Raw genomic sequence first — 23,303 nt, 5'->3', positions numbered from 1 at the left:
CACACACACACAATACACACATACACGCATCAATACACACACATGCACCAATACACATGCACACACATCAATACTACACACACACACGTCAACACACATACACGCATCAGTATACACACACATGCACCAACACGCACACATCAATACACACACACATCATTACACACATTAATACGCACATACATCAATACTCACACACACACCAATACACATACACGTATCAATACACACACATGCACACACATCAATACACACACGCATCAATACACACACATCAATACACACACACACACATCATTGCACACATTAATACACAATGCACGCACACACGGATCATTACACACATCAGTACACATACACACACACACACATCAATACACACACACATCAATACAGACACACACACCTCAATACACACATGCACACATTCATCATACACACACACCTCAATACACATGCACACACACGTTAATACACACACACACATCAATACACACACATACACACACCAATACACACACATGCACACATTCATCATACACACACCTCAATACACACACACGTCAATACACACACACATATCAATGCACACACACAACACACACACACATCAATACACACGCACACACATCAATACACACACACGGACACATCAATACACACACACACGTCAATACACACATGCACACATCAATACACACACATGCACCAATACACATGCACACACAATCACATCAATACACACACACATCAATACACACACAATACACACACACACACATTGCACTCAATACACACACACACACACCATCAATATACACACACAAATCCACACAATACTCATACACACACACACAATATACACACACACGTCAATACACACACACACATCTATACACACCCCTCAATACACACATGCGCATATCATTACACACTTCAATACACACACATGAAAGCACACACACACAATACACTACACACACACACACACATCTATACACACACACACATCAATACAAACATACACACGTCTACACACACACACATCAATACACACACATCGTTGCACACATTAATACACAATACACACACACGTACACATCAATACACACGCAGACATCTATACACACACAAAACTCAATACACACACACATATACACATCAATACATACACATACCTCAATACACAACAATAAACACACACAATCAATACACACACACATCATTGCAAACGTTAATACACAATACACACACACATGCACACACACACAGATCATTACACACATCAATACACACACACACGTCAATACACACACACACCTCAATACGCACATACACCTATACGCACACATACACATCAATACACGCGCACAGACATCAATACACACATCAATAAACACACACACATCATTGCATACGTTAATACACATATTACATATATCAATATACACACACACATCTCAATACACACACACACACATCAATACACAACAAACACACACACACCAACACACACAAACGTCATTACATATATCAATACACACACACACACACCAATACATAGAAAATAGGTGCAGGAGCAGGCCATTCAGCCCTTCTAGCCTGCACCGCCATTCAATGAGTTCATGGCTGAACATGAAACTTCAGTACCCCCTTCCTGCTTTCTCGCCATACCCCTTGATCCCCCGAGTAGTAAGGACTTCATCTAGCTCCCTTTTGAATATATTTAGTGAATTGGCCTCAACTACTTTCTGTGGTAGAGAATTCCACAGGTTCACCACTCTCTGGGTGAAGAAGTTTCTCCTCATCTCGGTCCTAAATGGCTTACCCCTTATCCTCAGACTGTGACCCCTCGTTCTGGACTTCCCCAACATTGGGAACATACGCACATCAATAAACACACACACATCATTACACACATCAAATCCACACACTCACATCAATACACATGCACATCAATACACACACACACACCACTACACACATACATCAATACACACATCAATACACACACATGCACCAATACACATGCGCACACATCATACATATTACACACACACACATACATACACACACACCTCAATACACACACGCATCAATACACACACACACATCAATACACACACACACACGCATCAATACACACACACACATCAATACACACACACACACGCATCAAGACACAAAAGACCTTCCGAATGTACTAGAGGACAGTAGGTCTAGTGAGAAGGAGGAACTGAAGGATATCCTATCAGGCAGGAAATTGTGTTAGGGAAATTGATGGGATTGAAGGCCGATAAATCCCCGGGGCCTGATAGTCTGCATCCCAGAGTACTTAAGGAAGTAGCCATAGAAATAGTGGATGCATTGGTGATCATTTTCCAACAGTCTATTGACTCTGGATCAGTTCCTAGGGACAGGAGGGTAGCTAATGTAACGCCACTTTTTAAAAAGGGAGGGAGAGAGAAAACGGGTAATTATAGACCGGTTAGCCTGACATCAGTAATGGGGAAAATGTTGGAATCAATCATTAAGGATGAAATAGCAGCGCATTTGGAAAGCAGCGACAGGATCGGACCAAGTCAGCATGGATTTATGAAAGGGAAATCATGCTCGATGAATCTTCTGGAATTCTTTGAGGATGGAACTAGCAGAGTGGACAAGGGAGAACCAGTGGATGTGGTGTATTTGGACTTTCAAAAGGCTTTTGACAAGGTCCCGCACAAGAGATTGATGTGCAAAATCAAAGCGCATGATATTGGGGGTAATGTACTGACGTGGATAGAGAACTGGTTGGCAGACATGAAGCAGCGAGTCGGGATAAACGGGTCCTTTTCAGAATGGCAGGCAGTGACTAGTGGAGTGCCGCAGGGCTCAGTGCTGGAACCCCAGCTCTTTACAATATACATTAATGATTTAGATGAAGGAATTGAGTGTAATATCTCCAAGTTTACGGATGACACTAAACTAGGTGGTGGTGGTGTGAGCTGTGAGGAGGATGCTAAGGGGCTGCAGGGTGACTTGGACAGGTTAGGTGAGTGGCCAAATGCATGGCAGATGCAGTATAATGTGGATAAATGTGAGGTTATCCACTTTGGGTGCAAAAACACGAAGGCAGAATATTATCTGAATGGCGGCAGATTAGGAAAAGGGGAAATGCAATGAGACCTGGGTGTCATGGTTCATCAGTTACTGAAAGTGGGCATGCAGGTACAGCAGGCGGTGAAGAAGGCAAATGGTATGTTGGCCTTCATAGCTAGTGGATTTGAGTATAGGAGCAGGGAGGTCTTACTGCAGTTGTACCGGGCCTTAGTGAGGCCTCAACTGGAATATTGTGTTCAGTTTTGGTCTCCTAATCTGACGAAGGACGTTCTTGCTATTGAGGGAGTGCAGCGAAGGTTCACCAGACTGATTCCAGAGATGGCTGGGCTGTCGTATGGAGGAGAGACTGGATCAACTGGGCCTTTATTCACTGGAGTTTAGAAGGATGAGAGGGGATCTCATAGAAACATATAAGGTCCTGACGGGACTGGACAGATTAGATGCGGGAAGAATATTCCCGATGTTGGGGAAGTCCAGAACCAGGGGACATAGTCTTAGGATAAGGGGTAGGCCATTTAGGACTGAGATGAGGAGAAACTTCTTCACTCAGAGAGTTGTTAACCGTTGGAATTCCCTGCCGCAGAGAATTGTTGATGCCAGTTCACTGGATATATTCAAGAGGGAGTTAGATATGGCCCTGATGGCTAAGGGGATCAAGGGGTATGGAGAGAAAGCAGGAAAGGGGTACTGAGGGAATGATCAGCCATGATCTTATTGAATGGCGGTGCAGGCTTGAAGGGCCGAATGGCCTACTCCTGCGCCTATTTTCTATGTTTCTATGTTACACACATACACAAATTAACACACACACACACACACGTCATTACATACATCAATAAACACACACAGAAATACTCACGCACACAATACACATACACACACACAGATCATTACACACATCAATACACACACACCTCAATACACACACCTCAATACACACATCAATAAACACACACGTCATTACATACATCAATACACACACAATACACACACACAAATACACATCAATAAACACACACACACATCAAATCCACGCACATCAATACACACGCAAACCAATACACACATACATACATCAATACACATGCACACACATCAATACACACATACACCAATACACACATCATTACACACACACACACATCAATACACAAACACACACATCAATATACACACATCAATATACACACACACACACACACATCAATACACACACACAAATACACACACACGCACTCATCAATACACAATACACACACATCTCATTACACACACACCTCAATACACACACAATGCACAAACATACATCAATACACACACAATAATCATACATCAATTACACACATGCACACACATCAATACACATACACATCATTGCACACATTAATACACACACATCTCAATGCACACATACACGCAATACACACACATGCACCAATACAGACACATGCACCAATACACATGCACACATTAATACACGCACAATACACACACATACTGCACACATTAATACACAATATACACACATGCACACACAGATCATTACACACAATACACACGCATACCACAATACACACACACACACATCCATACATACACACAATCACACATCAATTACACACATGCACACACATTAATACATACACACACACATCAGCACACCCACGCATCAACACACACATCAATACACACACCAAACCACACACATATCAATACACACACCAAACCACACACATCAATACACACACACACAATTATTGCACACTTAATACAGACACACACACAACAATACACACACACATGCACACATCCATACACACACACATGCACACATCCATAATACACAAACACGCACATCTATACACACACACATCATTACACACTTCAATACACACACACACATCAATGCACACACACACAATCAAAACAAACACACACACACATCTCAATACACACACACCACTACACATACACACATCAATACACACACATGCAGCAATACACATGCACACACATCAATACATATACAATCACATCAATACACAGACACAGACCAATACACACACACAATCAATACACACACACCTCAATACACACACACGCACATCTCAATGCACACACATACCACGACACATGCACACACATCAATATACATCAATAAACACACACACACACGTCATTACATACATCAATACACACACACAAATACACACACACAGAAATACTCACACACAATCACATCAATACACAGACACACATCAATACACACACACACCAATACACATGCATCAATACACACACACAATCACATCAATACAGACACACATCAATACAGACACACATCTCAAAACACACACTTCTCAATACACACATACACGCATCAACACACACATACACACACACATAATCATTGCACACATTAATATACAATAGACACACATCAATACACACACACATCAATGCACACATCCATAATACGCACACCTCAACACACACACACACACACAATCAATACACACACACATCTCAATACACACACATGCACATCATTACACACACATGCACATATCAATGCAAACACACACATCTCAAGACACACATACCACTACACACATACACACATCAATACACACACATGCACAAATACACATGCACACACATCAATACACACACAATCACATCAATACACAGACACACATCAATACACACACCTCAATGCACACACAAACATCTCAATACACACACACACCACTACACATATACACTCCTCAATAGACATACATGCACCAATACACATGCACACACATCAATGCACACACAATACATATATACACACACAATATACACACGCAAGTCAACACACATACACACACCTCAATACACACACACATCAATACACACACATCACACACATTAATACACACACACATTAATACACACACACATTAATACACAGACATATCAATGCACACATACACATCATTGCACACATTAATACACAACACACACACACATGGATCATTACACACATCAACACACACACACCTCAATACACACATACATCTATACACACACATTACACACATCAAATACACACACCCACACACATCAAATACACAAACATCATTACACACATCAAATACACACACCCACACACATCAAATACACACACCTCAATACACACACATACAATACACACATCAAATACACACGCACACACACACGTCAAATACACACACACACCACTACACACACGCACCAATACATACACATACACCAATACACACACACACACCAATACACACACACATGCACTAATACACACACACATGCACCAATACACACACACACACGCGCACATCTCAATACACACACACACATCTCAATACACACACACATGCATCAATACACACACACATGCATCAATACACACACATGCACACACATCAATACACAAACACACATCATTGCACATAGTAATACACAATACACACACAGATCAATGCACACATACACTTTAATATACACACTCCTCAACACACAGACACACGGGTCAACACACACACACAATACACACAATAAACACAAACACACATCAATACGCACACACACACACAAGCACACACAGATCATTACATGCATCAATACACATGCACACACAAATACACACAAATACTCACACACACTTTAATACACGCACACCTCAACACAGACACACACACAATACACACACACACAATACATACACATCATTACACACATCAAATACATACACATCATTACACACATCAAATCCACACACAATACACATGCACACCACGACACACATGCATACAATACATACATACATGCATCAATACACACACATGCACCAATACACATGCACACACATCAATACACACACATACAATCACATCAATACACACACACAATCACATCAATACACAGACACACATCATTGCACACATTAATACACAATACACACATATGTACACACACACCACAATACACACACACACACCTCAATAGACACACATGCACCAATACACATGCACCCACACCAATACACACACACACACACACCAATGCACACACACACACACACATCATTGCACACATTAATACACAATACACACACATGCACACACAGATCATTACACATACATCAATACACATACATACATCTATACACACACACACACATCTCAATACACACACATACATACACCCATATCAATACACACACACACACAAATGCACACACACAAATACTCACATACACTTTAATACACATACACCTCAACACACAGACACACACACATCAATACACACACACACATCTCAACACACACACATGCACCAATACACACATACACACACAGCAATACGCACACACGCACACATAAATACACACACACGCACTCCAGCTGGAAACCTCGAAACCTGCTCAGCTGGCTTGGCGTTGCCCCACTGCCCCCACATGGTGCACAACAATCAGTGCAGATGCCACAGTGGCCTACCTCCTAACCAACTCAAAGACCACACTGAAAACAAACACAGAGTGAAGAAGCTGCTTCAACTCTCTCTGCAGAATGTCGCTCGGCAAACCACCATTTCGGCGGCCTTCACCAGGGAAGAGGTGGACACAGTGCTGACGGCCACCAAGTCTGGGAATGCTGCCAGGATCGATGGCATCTACCCAGAATTTCTCACGAACCAAGGCCCAGATGTACGGATGTGGCTTGCCAGGCTCACCCACAACATACTTGACACTGGAATATTGGTGCCATGCCAAAGTTGTTGCCATCCCAAAGCCAGGAAAATCAGCCAACAATCCCAATCGCCATGGTGTCTATGGTCTACTAAGTGGTCAAACGGCTTGTTCTTAACCATTCATAGACTTGTCATCGGCATACAACACTGTCTGGTGCAAAGGTCTGCGACTGAAGCTTTCAATAATTATCCAATGCCACAAGATTCTCAGGCTTATCAACATCCTAATGAGCAATTGTAAGTTCCGCATCTATCTTGGTGACAAGACCAGCCGAACATGGACGCTCAACAATGATCTGCCACAGGGCTTGATGCTCGCTCCAGCCTTTTTCAACATCTATACGGCAGACATGCCCTGCACCAAATCCCGCAAGTTCGCCTATGCCGCTGACGCTAGCGGAAGCAAGTAGGATGCTCACAAGTGACGTGGAACGCTACTTCCGCACTGGTACCTTCACCCCAATCCAAAGAAGACAGTTGTGTCGGCGTTCCATCTGAGCAACTACGGCGCCGGTAAAGAACTCAACATTTCATTCTGCGGAAGGCGACTTACCCATGAACCCCACCAGGGCATCACCCTGGACCAGACTGTCACGTGTTGGCCCCATCTCACCAGCATCGGCCAAAAAGTAAAAACTCACTGGAATGTCATATGGGAGCACAGCCAGAACACTTTAAGCTGCAATCGTGGCCCTAGTCTACTCTGCTGCAGAATAGTGCTCTGCCTCATAGTCCTGCAGCCTCCAGATCATGGACCTGCAGCTCAATGCTGCATTGAGGATGATATCAGGGACACTCAAGTCCACTCCAAATGAGTGGCTCCCGGTGCTGTCCCACAGTGCCCCACCTGCCATGACGCCACCGTGCTCCGTGAGATGGAAATGATCATGAGCAACATTGACCTTCCCATTCAGAAAGACTTGAAAAACCCACCACGAAAACACTTAAAATTGCACCAGCCATTCTGGGAAACAGCAGCTAATTCATGTGCAGCAGGTATCGATCCATTATCCAGATGGGGAAATTGTGGGACGCATGCAACATGACGAACCAACACCACATCACTGACCCAACAGCAGAGGTCCTTGGCTTTGACCTCTCTCGATGACAGTGGACAGTTCTCAACGGTCCCACATAGGGCATGGATGATGTGGCCACCTGCTCCACATGTGGAAGATGAGGGACGACCCGAGTGCGAATGTGGCCATGAATCCCAGACCAGGGAACATATTACATAAACCTGCCCACTAAGATCTGTTGCTGGAGGCACCTCATTTCTCCACTCAGCATCTGAGGAGGCCATCGAATGGATAGCTAAACTAGACATCCCATTATAAGCTTTTCCCGTCATACTAAAAAACAATATGCATAAGCAAACATTAATGCACACACACCAATGCACACACACACACACATTTACACATACACACATACACAAACACACATATGCACATGCACACAAACATACATACATATGCACATACACACATATATACACATACACACACACACACAAAAACATATGCATATACACATACACAGAAGCATACACACACACATCGATACACATGCATACAGAGACAGAAACAGACACCAATGCACATACACATCAATACACACGCACACACACTTCCATGCTCTCCCACACACAAATACACAAACACAATACACACATGAAAGCACACAGAAATGCACATACACAAACAATTCAATACATACGTGTACAAACATCCACAGAGGCAGAAACATGCATGAATACACATGCATGCACACATACAAAGACACATGTACGTGTGTACACACATACATCAATACATACGTGCGTGCACATACACAAATACACACGCACAAACACATCAATACGCAAAAAATGCACACACATAAACAGAGAGACATGCACAAACACAGACATATAAAACACATACACATCAATACCCAATCACACACACAAACATGTTGCTGTTACCTCAGTAACTGCCTGAATTGATGCTCCATACTTCAACAACAGATCCATTACTTTAATTCTGTTTTTCTTACATGCGATATGAAGTGGGGTGAAGCCATTCTGCAACACAAATTCAAGATTAATTAATTATTCAATACAATGCAACTGCTATTTTGCAATTGATCATTTCAAGATGAAAAGCTTTTTCCTTTTTTTATCAAAAGCCTTTTTTTTCTAACACTGGTTTTGACTGTACCATAGTGTAGCAAAGGAAATAGAAAGACCAAGAGGAATGAAGAGTTACATTGGTGGTAATGGCCCATGTTCCACAGCATTACAACAAAAACCTGCATTTATATAGCACCTTTAATGTCGCAAAACCTCCCAAGACACTTCACAGGAGTGTTCGAAACCACAATTTGACACCGAGCCACAAAAGGAGACATTAGGACAGGTGACCAAAAGTTTGATCAAAGAGGTAGGTTTTAGGGAGTGTCTTAAAAGAGGAGGGAAAGGTAGAGAGGCAGAGAGGTTTTGGGAGGGAGTTCCAGAGCTTAGGGCCTTGGCAGCTGACAAGGGTGGAGCGATTAAAATCGGAGATGCAAGTAGAACTCAGAGAGATCGTCAAAGTTATGACTTGTTTTTTAGAACCCGTGTAGTCTTTCTGATCCTTTTCACTCCTCTGATTCATACGTACAAAACTCTATAGTCGTTTGATCACAAGCACTCAATCTCTCCCACTGTCCATCGTATGTGACAAACCAGCACACTTGCTCCTCTTGCATTGCGATGATATTGATTCTTTCTCCATTCCTAAAGGTATAATTTACCGACTTTACCCCCTTCCTGCTTTTCAGGCTGTGCCCGCCCGCCCCTTCTTTTATTTGTTTAGAAATGTGAGCATTGCCACGGTGAAAACAGAGACCTCATTGTTAGATAGAGAGCTCCATCCACTGAAGCTCACTTCAAAGAGCTTATCATTAATGCTGTGTTGTTTTTTGAACTCCTCACTAAAATGTTCACATTTGGAGGGGCTCGTCCATGGAGCCACATAGCCTTCCATTTCAGTCTGTAAAACCAAAACAAACTCCTATATATGTAGTATTGCTTTATATAAGGTCAAGTTGTTGTTTATTGATAGGGACCTCTTGCGGGGAGTCTGCTGCTCACTACTGATACTGTCACAATTGGTCCATTTAGTGACCTATTGCAGGTTCTTCCCCCACTCTGAAGTACAAGAAAGGTCTCCATATTAAAATAATTTTAGAATCTAGTTAATGGCTCGTCATGTTTCCTTATAGCAACTTCAGATGTTGAGGCTGCAAGGTGTTTTAAAATACTGACCAGTGCCTCCCACTTCATCTGCCTATATTAAAAACGTAGAACCTTTGTGACGCTACACCCTTTGACCTTTGAACAAAAGGCGATAGATGTGTTCAGCTTCTTCAGCGAGTCATCAACTGCTTATTTCCGTTGTTATTGGCCAGAGGTTGGTGCAATACCCATTAAATACCACTAGTTGTCCTCAGTGCACCCTACAAATACATCTACGACACTGCAGCAACATTGGGCCGGATTTTTGCGAGGTTTGCGGCCAGGTTTTTTGCCGCGATTTGATTTCCGCGGCAAAAACCTGGTCTCAAAGCCCGGGCGGGATCCTCGGGTACCTGTTTGCGGCGGTGCTTTCAAGTACCGCTGGAGAGAGGTGCGCCGAAGTGCAATGACTCTCCTGACCCGTACACCGCGCCCAGAATAGCAACAGGTCAAACCTGTCGGTGCAGCCCTACCAGCAGCAGTAAGTACGAAAACCTGCAAAAAAGGTAAGTTAAAGTTTTTATTTTTTGCAGCGATGCGATAGATGAGGGTCTTGTAAATGTTTTTGGAATTCCCACCCACCCCCCCCCCCCCAAGGCCTCTCTCGCAGCGCTCTCGGCCCCGGACTAAAATTGTCGAAACTCGTGGTTTTGCACCGTGAATGAGTGTGCAACGCCTCCCTTACCGTGCAGACGTAAAGGCCGAAAGTTCGGGCTAAAAACGGTAGCGCAGCGAAAACGGTAAGTGTCACATATCACTTCCGTTTCGCCGAAAAACCTCGAAAGCCAAAAATCCGGCCCAAAGTAGTACAAAGTGGTTTCCAGAGAAATGCTTTCTTTTTATTCCTTGCAGAAATGTCCTGAAATGAACTTCTGCTTAAAATCATGGAACAGAAACCAAATGCTGAAGTCTTCTTCGTAGGAAAGAACTTGTATTTATCGAGCACCTCTCAAGTCCTGAGGACATCCCAAAGTGCTTCACAGCCATTTAATTACAACTACAAGAACTTGCATTTATATAGCGCCTTAAGAAGTAAAATGTCCCAAGGTGCTTCTCAGGAGTGTTATCAGACAGAATTTTACACCGAACCACATAAGGAGATTAGGACAGATAAGAGGTAGGTTTTAAGGAGTGTCTGAAAGGAGGAGGAAAAGGTAGAGGGGCGGAGAGGTTTAGGGAAGGAATTTCAGAGCTAAGGGCCCAGGCCACTGCTCCCAATGGTGGAGTGATTAAAATTGGGGATGCGCAAGAGGCCAGAATTAGAGGAGCGCAGAGGGGTGGGGGGGGGGGGAGGGGGTTGTGGGGCTGAAGGAGGTTACAGATATAGGGAGGGGTGAGGCCGTGGAGGGATTTGAAAACAAGGATGAGAATTTATAAATTGAGGCGTTGCCGGACCGGGAGCAGGGCCATGGACAAAGATATGGGGAGAGTGGGACTAATTGGATAGCTCTTTCAAAGAGCCGGCACAAGCAGGATGGGTTGAATGGCCCCCCCTTCTGTGCTGTAAGATTCAATGGTAATGGTTTTCGAAGTACAGAAGAAACCACCTTCCTGTAATAACAGGAGACGGAGCAGTTCTGGAGTCAGGCATACTCAGTACTAACCAGTGCTTTGGCATTTGGGTTGGCTTTCTTTTCCAACAGTACTTTGGCAACCTTATAATGGCCACAGTGAGCAGCAACATGCAGCGCTGTCAGGTAGTCGTTGGTCACGTCATCGACTGGCACATCATGATGCAGGAGCAGCTTCACAGAATTCAGATGATCACCTTGTGTTGCCATGTGCAGAGGGGACAAGCCATTCTGATGGGGCACAAACAGACAGTTAATTAACACACAGACACTTCCTCACTACTTGGTTTATTACACAGAATGTACAGCACAGAAACAGGCCATTTGGCCCAATAGGTCCATGCCAGTGTTTTTGCTCCACATGAGCCTCCTCACACCCCTTTTATCTCACCCTATCAGCATACCCTTCAATTCCTTTCGCCCTTATGTACTTACATAGAAACATCGAAAATAGGTGCAGGAGTAGGCCATTCGGCCCTTCGAGCCTGCACCACCATTCAATAGGATCATGGCCGATCGTGCAACTTTATTACCCCATTCCTGCTTTCTCTCCATACCCCTGATCCCTTCAGCAGTAAGGGCCACATCTAACTCCCTTTTGAATAGTATATCTAACGAACTGGTCTCAACAACTTTCTGCGGTAGAGAATTCCACAGGTCCACAATTCTCTGAGTGAAGAAGTTTCTCCTCATCTCGGTCCTAAATGAGGAGAACCTTCTGCACCACTTGTATAGCTTCTCCTTAAATATATCTATGCTAATCACCTCAGCTACTCCTTGTGCTAGCGAGTTCCACGTTCTCAGCACTCTATCAAAGACCCAGGGATCACATGCTCAAAGATCAAATCTCATTCAGAGGAACTTGGACGTTCAAAGTCGGTTACTGCACGAAAAATGGGAATTAACCAAGAATTCAAATTAAGCAATGAAAGTAACTCAGTGCTAAAGGATTATCAGGTAATTGGAATTAAAGGTAGACTGTGTAAATTAAAACCTTTACAAAGAATTTAAGGCAGTGACTAAATCCAGATGTGGATTCACAGACAAGTTCTCTCAGTGAAACTGACATGGCATTTTTCCTGACGTTGAAAGGAAATGTGATCCCCGGCTGAGTTTTACACAGCACAAGCATCAATGTGCAGGAGTCACACATCCTCACTTCACAGAAACCCATAAGTCTCGTCAAAGCAGAAGAAATTAAAATGGAGAAAGGGATGGAATCCACACAGTAAATAATCAACTGTACCAAACAGGACAACAAGGCAATCCTCTCACGATACTGTTTCCCTGCCCACGACCTTTACCGCCCGTTCCCTCTCCTGCCGGTCGGTGTTGTCTTCTTGCTGGACACACACGGTCCTACAGGGACTGTGCCCGCTGTTACTGCCCCCAAGTTCATGTGTGAGCATCCATGGCGAGTGTCAGCAGGTTATTCAACCAGTGAGTGGATCACTAAACCGCCCAGCGGGAAAGGGGTGGGTTCGGAGCCGAAGCTCGCTTTATACACCACGCCTAATTTTACACCACGCTCAATTTTACTCCACGCCCAATTTTACTCCACGCCCAATTTTACTCCCACTGAAGAGGCAAATCGGGTGGGGCCTGAATCAAACGCTCAACCCGAACCTGTCCCATTCTCGGTAAGCGGTTTAGGTTAAAATGATCTCCCGGGAGTCCTATCAGGTCTTCACCCAACATCCTACACACGTGCATGTACGCACACACACATGCTCACATGCGCACATATATAGTCAGCAGGCAGTGCCTTGATATTAATAGGAAGCAAGATCTCGGTGAAATTCCCTCTCACTAACCCAAGGACACTGAGGTCAATTGCAGTTGGCTGAGGTCAGCTGGTGACACAGGATTAAATTACTAGGTAACGCTAATTGACAAGCGCCAAGCAATCACTCAGCATATGAGGTGCCACAAAATGTCTCCATTTCATGATGCAGAGGTTCACTGGACATGATTAAACAACAAACTAAAAATGAAAATAAAGACTGGCACAAATCCAAAAGATGTGTGTGTGTGTAATGTATGCAGAGGTGAGTATGCTCACAGATTTGTAGAGCTGTTGCATTGTGAGTGGCTTAGCCAGTCACGTGATGTTCACAAGACTCAAATAAAACCCCAGTCAGTTGAGTCCAGGTCATCCACGATGAAGTCTGCAGTTGTGAGCCTAGTGGATGAACTGGTAATGTGTAGTGTGATTATGAAACCTTTGTTAATAAACCAACTAGCTCTTAATAGCAATGTGTTGCTATGAATTCTTAAGCAAAGAACCCAAGAAGCAAATACATTACAATGTGTAATGAAACTACTAGTATTTTGAACATAAACTTAAATGGAAGCACAATGAGAGGGGGAATCCAAATATCAACATTCCTTTTAAAATCAAATTGTTACTGCTTTCTTTACAGCATTTTGGCTTGGATCTGCTACATTAAAAGGATTAGGATCCAGGTCAATTGAGGCACTGTTTCCTGGGCTATTCCTTGGAAGTTCCTCTCAACCTGCCAACAGGGAGGTTGCTGGACTTCCCATGTAGACTTCAGCAAGATTGCCATAGGTTTCTGGCCTACAAGTGAGAAGTGCGCTTGTTGGCTATGGAAAGCTTCACAATCGGAATAGCATCATAAATTCCATCTGGTCAGCGTACATCTTCTATGTAACCACACACAGAGACCAAGCAGCCTTAACCACATCAAGCAGTAATGTTTTAATTTATTCTATTTCAGGCAAAGTAACACTGTAGTAACATTCCAGGTAAAGTAATCTATAAAGTCACACTGCACTATATGTAAATTAAAACATCCTATCAACATGTGACTTCAAGCTAATAAAGCCAAGCAATCTGTTTCAAATCGACTAAAGCATGACATACTTTTGTTTTGGAAAGAATCGGGGCTCCTCGATCGAGCAGCATTTCCACCACCTGCTCGTGCCCACTCCTTGCTGCACAGTGGAGAGGGGTCAGGCCGTCCTGGGAAAAGAATTACAACATTATCGTCATGTTTTGTGCCAGTATTTGTGGTAAAAGCTGCTTTAACGACCACCCCTAGATTACAACAGTGACTACACTTTAAGAATACTTCATTGGTTGTAACGTGCTTTGGGGTTTACTTATTTCCTTCCAGCCCTCCTCTCCCCCTTCCTCCTTTCTTCCCGACAGACACTGAAAATGGCACAATAACTGGGCACAGCACATAACTCAGCCGTGATTCTCCGAACATTGCACTTCCCAATGTAGCTATTTTAGGGGAACACATTAGATCATCAGTGACGATTAAAAGTTACGGCCAGCAATTCTGGAATATTGAAAGTAGCATTATTTAAGTGTAAAAAACTTATAAGGTCTAGAATTTCCACAAGGAAGGATATCACCGTTTTTTGGCGTTACTCGCGATTAACACCGTTTTTTTGTCACCAAAATAACGCGAAAAAATAAACGCTTAAATTTCCCCAAACCATTTGTAACTTTTAGCGAAATGTTAAAAAAGTGTAGTTTTTAAGTGCAAAAAATGACATTTTTCGTGATTAAAAAAACGGCCATTCTGCGCATGTGCAGAAAAAAAACATTTTTTGCCCGTTTTTCATGTAACGCGCATGCGCAGTGCATTTTCTGGTCTGAATCAGCCATTTTTACAGTGGGAATTGAAAGTTGCAGGAGAGTTGTCAAGACTTACACACAGGTGCTGCAGGAACAAAAATGCAGCTTGATTCGGGAAGGAGGAGGGATAGAAAGTTTACCCAGGATGCAAATGAAGCCCTGGTAGGCGCGGTAGAGAGAGGATGGGGCCAGTTTGGGAAGAAGGGTTCTGGTAAACTGCATCCATCTGCAATGCAATGGCTGAAGCTTGGCAATGCATTGCCGAGCAGGTTTCCTCGGTGGACTCTGTCAGGAGGACCTATCCGCAGTGCAGGAACAGGTGGTATAACCTTTGTGGGACAGTCAGAGTAAGTAATATTTTTATTTATACACTACAATTACTTAAATTGTAAATGTGATCCATCTTTGTATCGCTCGGCTTCTGATCATCACAAATTATAGAGATTGCTTTTTTTCTGCACTGCACTTCGATGATTTCGTGATGAACAACATGCAAATGAAGGGACATTAAACAGATCATTTAATTAAATGCACACAGTATGGTGTAAGTGCTTTGATGACTATCTGTGTGTGCCACGACAGCAGAAGGCCCCTCTCTTAAAAATGTTGACTGCCACCTTTGCGGAAAAAGTTGTCCGAGAACTGACAACAGCAGCAGAAAGCTGGTGGGGGTCCGGGAAGACTGCTCCCACTCACAGCGCTGGAAAGTCAGATTGCGGGTCCCATTGGTGCGTCGCAGAGATCGACCACCTGGGCGGATGCTGAGCCCAGGTTAGACAGAGAGAGGGTAAGTCCTGCAAAAATCCACAGTCTGGGTTGGCTCAATGTTAAATACTGTGTGGGCTACGCTTCGGTTTGTGCGATGTCTTCTCCGTCGGCTAGGCTTCAGTTTATACCATCATTCATCGTGGTCCTTCAAATAAACCTGCACGATGTGAGCCTACTCATGTCACCCTGCACCCTCCCCTGCTGCTAATCAGTCGTCTGTTCTTTTATATTTTGCAGATGTTTCCGATATATCCAATAATGGGGAAGACCCGGCCAGCTCGCCACAAGCAGAAGTGAATGACACCGAACTCAGCCATCCTGCAGAATCTCCACAGGAGGACGACGATGCTTCAATTAATGTTTTTGGTGGGGGAGGTGGGATGATCAGGTATTGAATTTGGAGGAGGTCGACGCCATGGAGGTAGAAAGGGATTTAGCCTGCCCTACGCAGGAGGGGACGTATGTCGGTTATGCACCATTCGAGGTCCCGGGTCACAGGAACCCACATCCAGGGCAGCAGCAGGCCCATCTGTACAGGCGCGGAGACATGAAGAGCGCTCTCCCAAGATGCAGGCTCCACGGGAGGTGGTAGAGCTGACTGGGGAGTGTCCCCAGCTCACAAAATCACTCTTTGAGGCCATGGGTAGGATCTCGGCAAGCATAGCAGCACGATCTGGTGAAATTAGGGAGGGCATGTCTGAGATAGTCGCTGCAACGCGGGAAAACACCAAGGCTGTTATTGCCCAGCGGCAACCGAAGGTCTCGAGTGATGCCACTCCCACTCCCCAGACCAACCTCACCAGTCAGTGTGCAGGTTGATCCACAGGTTGAAGAGTCCGAAGCCGGGCCTTCCGCAGCCAGAGGTTTTCAAGGGTTTCCATTGGCGTCTCCTTCGTCTGTCCCCCAACAAGTGGAGCGCCGTACCCGACAAACTCATAAGAACCTTGGGCTCACCGGGAGTAGGACTAAGCCTGCGGTAACGGGCAAGGCTAATGGCAAGGGCGGGCGGTGCGGCGGTCTTTAAATAAGGCGGGTGGGGGAAGAGATGGCGGCAGCTGAAGTTTGTTTGCTGCTGTGGTTGTTGTTTTGCTGTTCTTTTGTTCTTCTTTTGGTTGGTTGTTTGCTTTATTGTTATTTTAGCGACGTTAATTTTAAAGTTTAATATAATACCAACATTTTTTATTCAAGTTAAGTACAAGTGTACAAATGTTTAATAAATTTCAAGTTATTTTTTCAACTAAACCAAACATATGCAGTGTCTCAATCGCAGCATAACAAGAGGAAATAGTCACCATGGTGGGATACAGTGGGCAGTCCATGATGGAACGTGCCGTTCAGCCTTCATACAAAGCGGCAAAGTATCAGCTGCTGATGCAAGGCTCCTGCAATGGGGTAAGGTCCACGAGGCCTCTTCCCGTGTCCTCCTGGGGGTGGTAGTGGTGGCATGGGCTCCTCGTCCTCCTTCTCCCCCTCCTCGTATACCACCCACTCCGTCGCCAACCACCACAACCCTCTCCTGAAGTGGTCCTGCAATCCCCAGTGGCAAATCCTGTCCCCTCATGATGGCTAAGTTGTGCAGCATGCAGTACACCACAAAAAATTCAGAGACCTGCTGAGGGGAGTATTGCAGGGAGCCTCCAGAGTAGTCCAGGCATTGGAAACGCTGCTTTAGCGCTTCAATTGTCTTCTCGACGAAATTGCATGTGGCAGATATTGTAGCGATGCTCGCCTTCTGCCAGCGTTTTCTGGAGGGGCGTCATGAGCCAGGTAGCGAGCCCGTAAGCTTTGTCCCCTAGCATCCAGCTCTAGCCTTCTGGCTGCTCCTCAAATAGCTGTGACACATTGCTCCTAGGCAAGATGAAAGCATCATGGATGCTCCCTGGAAATTTTGCATCTACTGCTATGATACGCTGAGTATGGTCGCAGATGATCTGTATGTTCAGTGAGTGGAATCCCTTTCGGTTTCAGTAAACCTCCGGATCGTCTAAAGGTGCTCGCAGGGCGATGTGCGTACTGTCAATGGCAGCCTGTATCTTGGGGAAGCCAGCAATTTGTGCAAAGCTATAAAAGCCCTCTCATTCTGTGCCTCCCGGGTCATTGGAAAGTTGATGAAGTCCTTCCTACGTACACAATGCAGCGACGTGTAGCGTGCTGCGAGATGCAGCATACGTCGCCTGCTGATGCCTGAAAGGAGTCGGAGGCATAGAAGGAAAGTGCCACAGTCACCTTGACCTCGACGGTCAGTGCAGTCCTCTCCACGCTTGTAGGCTGTATGTCTGCCTTTATGAGCTGGCATATCTCTGTGACCATCTCTTTTCAACAGCGCAACCTTCTAACGCACTGTGCCTCAGTCAAATGGAGGTATGAACGATGTTCCCTGTAAATTCATTGGGGAGTAAGGCCTCCTCCCCACAAGTCTGTGACCTCTTTGATTACACTGATAATGCTGTCAAATAGGCCTTCTTCCATGATTATCCTGAATAGCATAAGCGGTCACCAATTAAGGTACAGATAGAATAGGCCTCATTTTGAAAATGTCCTTAAATGCCCCTAAATGTCCTTAAATACAAATAAGAAATAGGAACAGGATTAGGCTATATGGCCCCTCGAGCCTGCTCCGCCATTCAATAAGATCATGGCTGATCTGATCATGGACTCAGCTCCACTTCCCTGCCCGCTCCCCGTAATACCTTATCCCCTTATCATTTAAGAAACTGTCTATTTCTGTCTTAAATTTATTCAATGTCCTAACTTCCACAGCTGCCTGAGGCAGTGAATTCCACAGATTTACAATCCTCTGAAAAAAGAAATTTCTCCTCACCTCAGTTTTAAATGGGCAGCCCCTTATTCTGAGATTATGCCCTCTAGTTCTAGTCTCTCCCATCAGTGGAAACATCCTTTCTGCATCTACCTTGTCAAGCCCCCTCATAATCTTATATGTTTTGATAAGATCACCTCTTATTCTTCTGAATTCCAATGAGTAGAGGCCCAACCTACTCAACCTTTCCTCATAAGTCAACGCCCTCATCCCTGGAATCAACCTAGTGAACCTTTTCTGAACTGCCTCCAAAACAAGTATATCCTTTCGTAAATATGGAAACCAAAACTTTACGCAGTATTCCAGGTGTGGCCTCATCTATACCCTGTATAACTTTAGCAAGACTTCCCTGCTTTTATACTCCATCCCCTTTGCAATAAAGGCCAAGATACCATTGGCTTTCCTGATCACTTGCTGTACCTTATAAACTCAATCACTAAACGCAGCCTTCCTTCCAAAACCTTTAACTCAGATCAGTTTTTCAAGATAGCGTCGTTATCGCCAATTTCGATCCGACTCGACTGTAACGAGATAATGTATAGCGCTCTCTTGCTCGGAGGTATAAGGAGCTGTATTGAGAGAGAGGGTCTGTGACGGAACGCCATCACATGGCTGTCTTGAGATCTCCCAAATAAATAGAGTTAAGTTGAACTAAGAGTGTTATATATGTAAACTTTACTAATGTGTAAGACTTGCCACCAGGGGGCGCATCTGTGGGAGACCCAAGGGTCACCTGCACACCCTGGGCAAGTAGGTATAAAAAGCAGTCTACCATGCTGCTTCCTCACTCTGGAGTTACATTAAAGAGACCAAGGTCACAACAGCTTGAGCTTACAGCACACAGTCTTGTGGCGTTACTCTGAACATAACAATTGGCAACAAGTAACAGATCACGAACTTTCACGCAGTTATGGCTGCCGTTGGTATTGTTGAGAGATTTGTTGAGGTTGATGATTAGGAAGCCTTTGTTGAGCATCTTGACCAGTACTTTGTGGCCAACGAGCTGGATATGGAAGAGACCGTGGTCAAGCGCAGGGCGATCTTCCTCACCGTTTGCGGGTCCATGATATATGGCCTCATCAAAAATCTGCTAGCACCGATGAAACCAACGGAGAAGACATTTGCAGAGTTTTGCACGCTGGTTCGGGAACACCACAAGCCGAAGGAGAGCATCTTGATGGCCAGGTATCGTTCCGAGGGCCAGGACGTGGCGAGCTATGTCGCCAACCTAAGACGCCTTGCGGGACTGTGCGTATTTGCTGGATTTTTGGGAGGATCTGTTGCGGGACTTTTTTGTGCTTGGAATCGGCCACGAGGTCATTCTTCGCAAACTGCTGTCTGCCGCATCCGTAGATCTGAGCAAGGCCATCACGATAGCCCAGGCTTTCATGTCCACGAACAATAACACTAAACAGCTATCTTTGCAGCATCGAAGCTCACCGGCAAGTACCGTGCATAAAATAGCAGACAGAACTGTACATGGCAGGACCTACACGCCTGCAGAGGCCAGACCTAGGATGACTCAGAGTCCGCCGTGGGGCTTGAATGCGAATCCATTAACACCATGTTGGCACTGCGGGGGTAATCATCGATCCCATCAATGTCGATTCAAGCACTACGCATGCAAGGGCTGTGGAACAATGGGGCACCCCCACCGAATATGCAAACATGCTGCGACTCACCACGTGGCAGAGTCGGCAGAAGATGACCGATCTGGCGTAGATCACGCTGAACGAGTAAGAGAGGCAACTCAACCCAAGGCTGAAGAGGAAGTGCATGGGGTACACATCTTCACCAACAAAAGCCCTCTGATAATGTTAAAAGTCAAATTCGACAGCATTCCAGTTTCCATGGAATTGGACACGGGGGCGAGTCAGTCAATTATGAGCCAGAAGGCTTTTGAGAAATTGTGGGGCAACAAGGCACAAAGGCACAAAGGCCAAAAGTAAGCCCGATCCACACCAAGCTGCGCACTTACAACAAAGAGCTCATACCAGTCATTGGCAGTGTGGCAGTGAAGATACGGTACGATGGAGTTGTGCATGATTTACCACTATGGATTGTACTAGGCAATGGCCTAACACTGTTTGGCAGAAGCTGACTAGGAAAGATCCGATGGAACTGGGACGACATCAAAGCACTGTCATCAAAGCCTTGTGAGCCCAAGTGCTAAACAAATTCCCGTCGTTATTTGAGCAAGGCATCGGCAACTTCACAGGCGCCAAAGTGCAGATCCATCCTGTCCCTGATGCATGGCCCGTTCATCACAAGGCTCGAGCGGTTCCATACATGTTGCGAGAGAAAGTCGAGATTGAGCTGGACAGACTTCAATGAGAGGGGATCATATCGCCAGTCAAGTTCAACGAGTGGGCCAGTCCAATTGTTCCGGTGTTGAAAAGCGATTGGACGGTCAGAATCTGCGGGGACTACAAGGTAACAATCAACCGAGTCTCGTTACAGGACCAGTACCCACTATCCAAAGTGGATGACCTGTTCGCAACGCTTGCAGGGGGGAAGTCGTTCATCAAGTTGGATCTAACCTCTGCTTACATGACACAGAAGCTGGCTGAACCTTCGAAAAAATTGACGTGTATCAATACGCACAAAGGACTGTTCATATACCACAGATGCCCTTTTGGGATTCGCTCGGCTGCGGCCATTTTCCAGAGGAACATGGAGAGTTTGCTGAAATCGGTTCCGCGCACCGTGGTGTTCCAAGACGACACCCTGATCACTGGTCGCAACACCACCGAACACTTGCACAACCTGGAAGAGGTTCTCAAGCGACTGGACAGAGTAGGACTCAGGTTGAAACGCTCCAAGTGTGTTTTCCTGGCGCCAGAAGTCGAATTTCTGGGGAGAAAGATTGCGGCGGATGGTATCAGACCCACGGACTCCAAGACGGAGACTGTCAAGAATGCACCCAGACCACAGAATGTGACGAGCTGCGTTCGTTCCTGGGACTCCTCAACTATTTTGGTAACTTTCTACCGGGGTTGAGCACTTTGCTAGAACCATTGCAAGGGTGACGAGTGGGTTTGGGGTAAATCCCAAGAGACAGCTTTTAATATGGCCAGAAACCTGCGAAGTTCTACTAAGTTACTTGTATTGTATGATCCGTGTAAACGTTTAGTACTAGCTTGTGATGCATCTTCCGTACGGGGTCGGTTGTGTGTTACAGCAAGCCAGTGTGTCAGGCAAACTCCAACCGGTTGCTTATGCGTCCAGAAGTTTATCTTAGGCTGAAAGAGCCTATAGTACGGTTGAGAAAGAAGCATTGCATGCGTATACGGGGTTAAGAAAATGCACCTATTTGGACTCTGGTTCGAGCTCGAAACCGACCACAAGCTGCTCATTTTGTTGTTCTCAGAAAGCGAAGGTATTAACACCAATGCTTCA

The 23,303-nt window shown here is 44.9% G+C and overlaps 1 protein-coding gene across 1 annotated transcript in view; it reads right to left on the bottom strand.

The window, feature by feature from the left end:
- ank3b (ankyrin 3b) overlaps positions 1-23,303 on the bottom strand; it is a 614,562-nt gene that overhangs the window by 251,397 nt on the left and 339,862 nt on the right. Inside the window, exons 10-12 of the mRNA XM_070876860.1 lie at positions 15,593-15,691; positions 12,739-12,936; positions 9,842-9,940 (exon numbers count right to left, since the gene is read on the bottom strand). Of these exons, the coding sequence (XP_070732961.1) occupies positions 9,842-9,940; positions 12,739-12,936; positions 15,593-15,691 (396 nt within the window). The remainder of the gene's footprint in view (positions 1-9,841; positions 9,941-12,738; positions 12,937-15,592; positions 15,692-23,303) is intronic.

This window comes from Pristiophorus japonicus, chromosome 3 (genome assembly GCF_044704955.1).
Source record: "Pristiophorus japonicus isolate sPriJap1 chromosome 3, sPriJap1.hap1, whole genome shotgun sequence".
Classification (NCBI taxonomy): Eukaryota; Metazoa; Chordata; class Chondrichthyes; family Pristiophoridae; genus Pristiophorus; species Pristiophorus japonicus.
The sequence above is the reverse complement of the archived record's forward strand: the minus strand, read 5'-3'. Positions and strand labels throughout refer to the sequence as shown.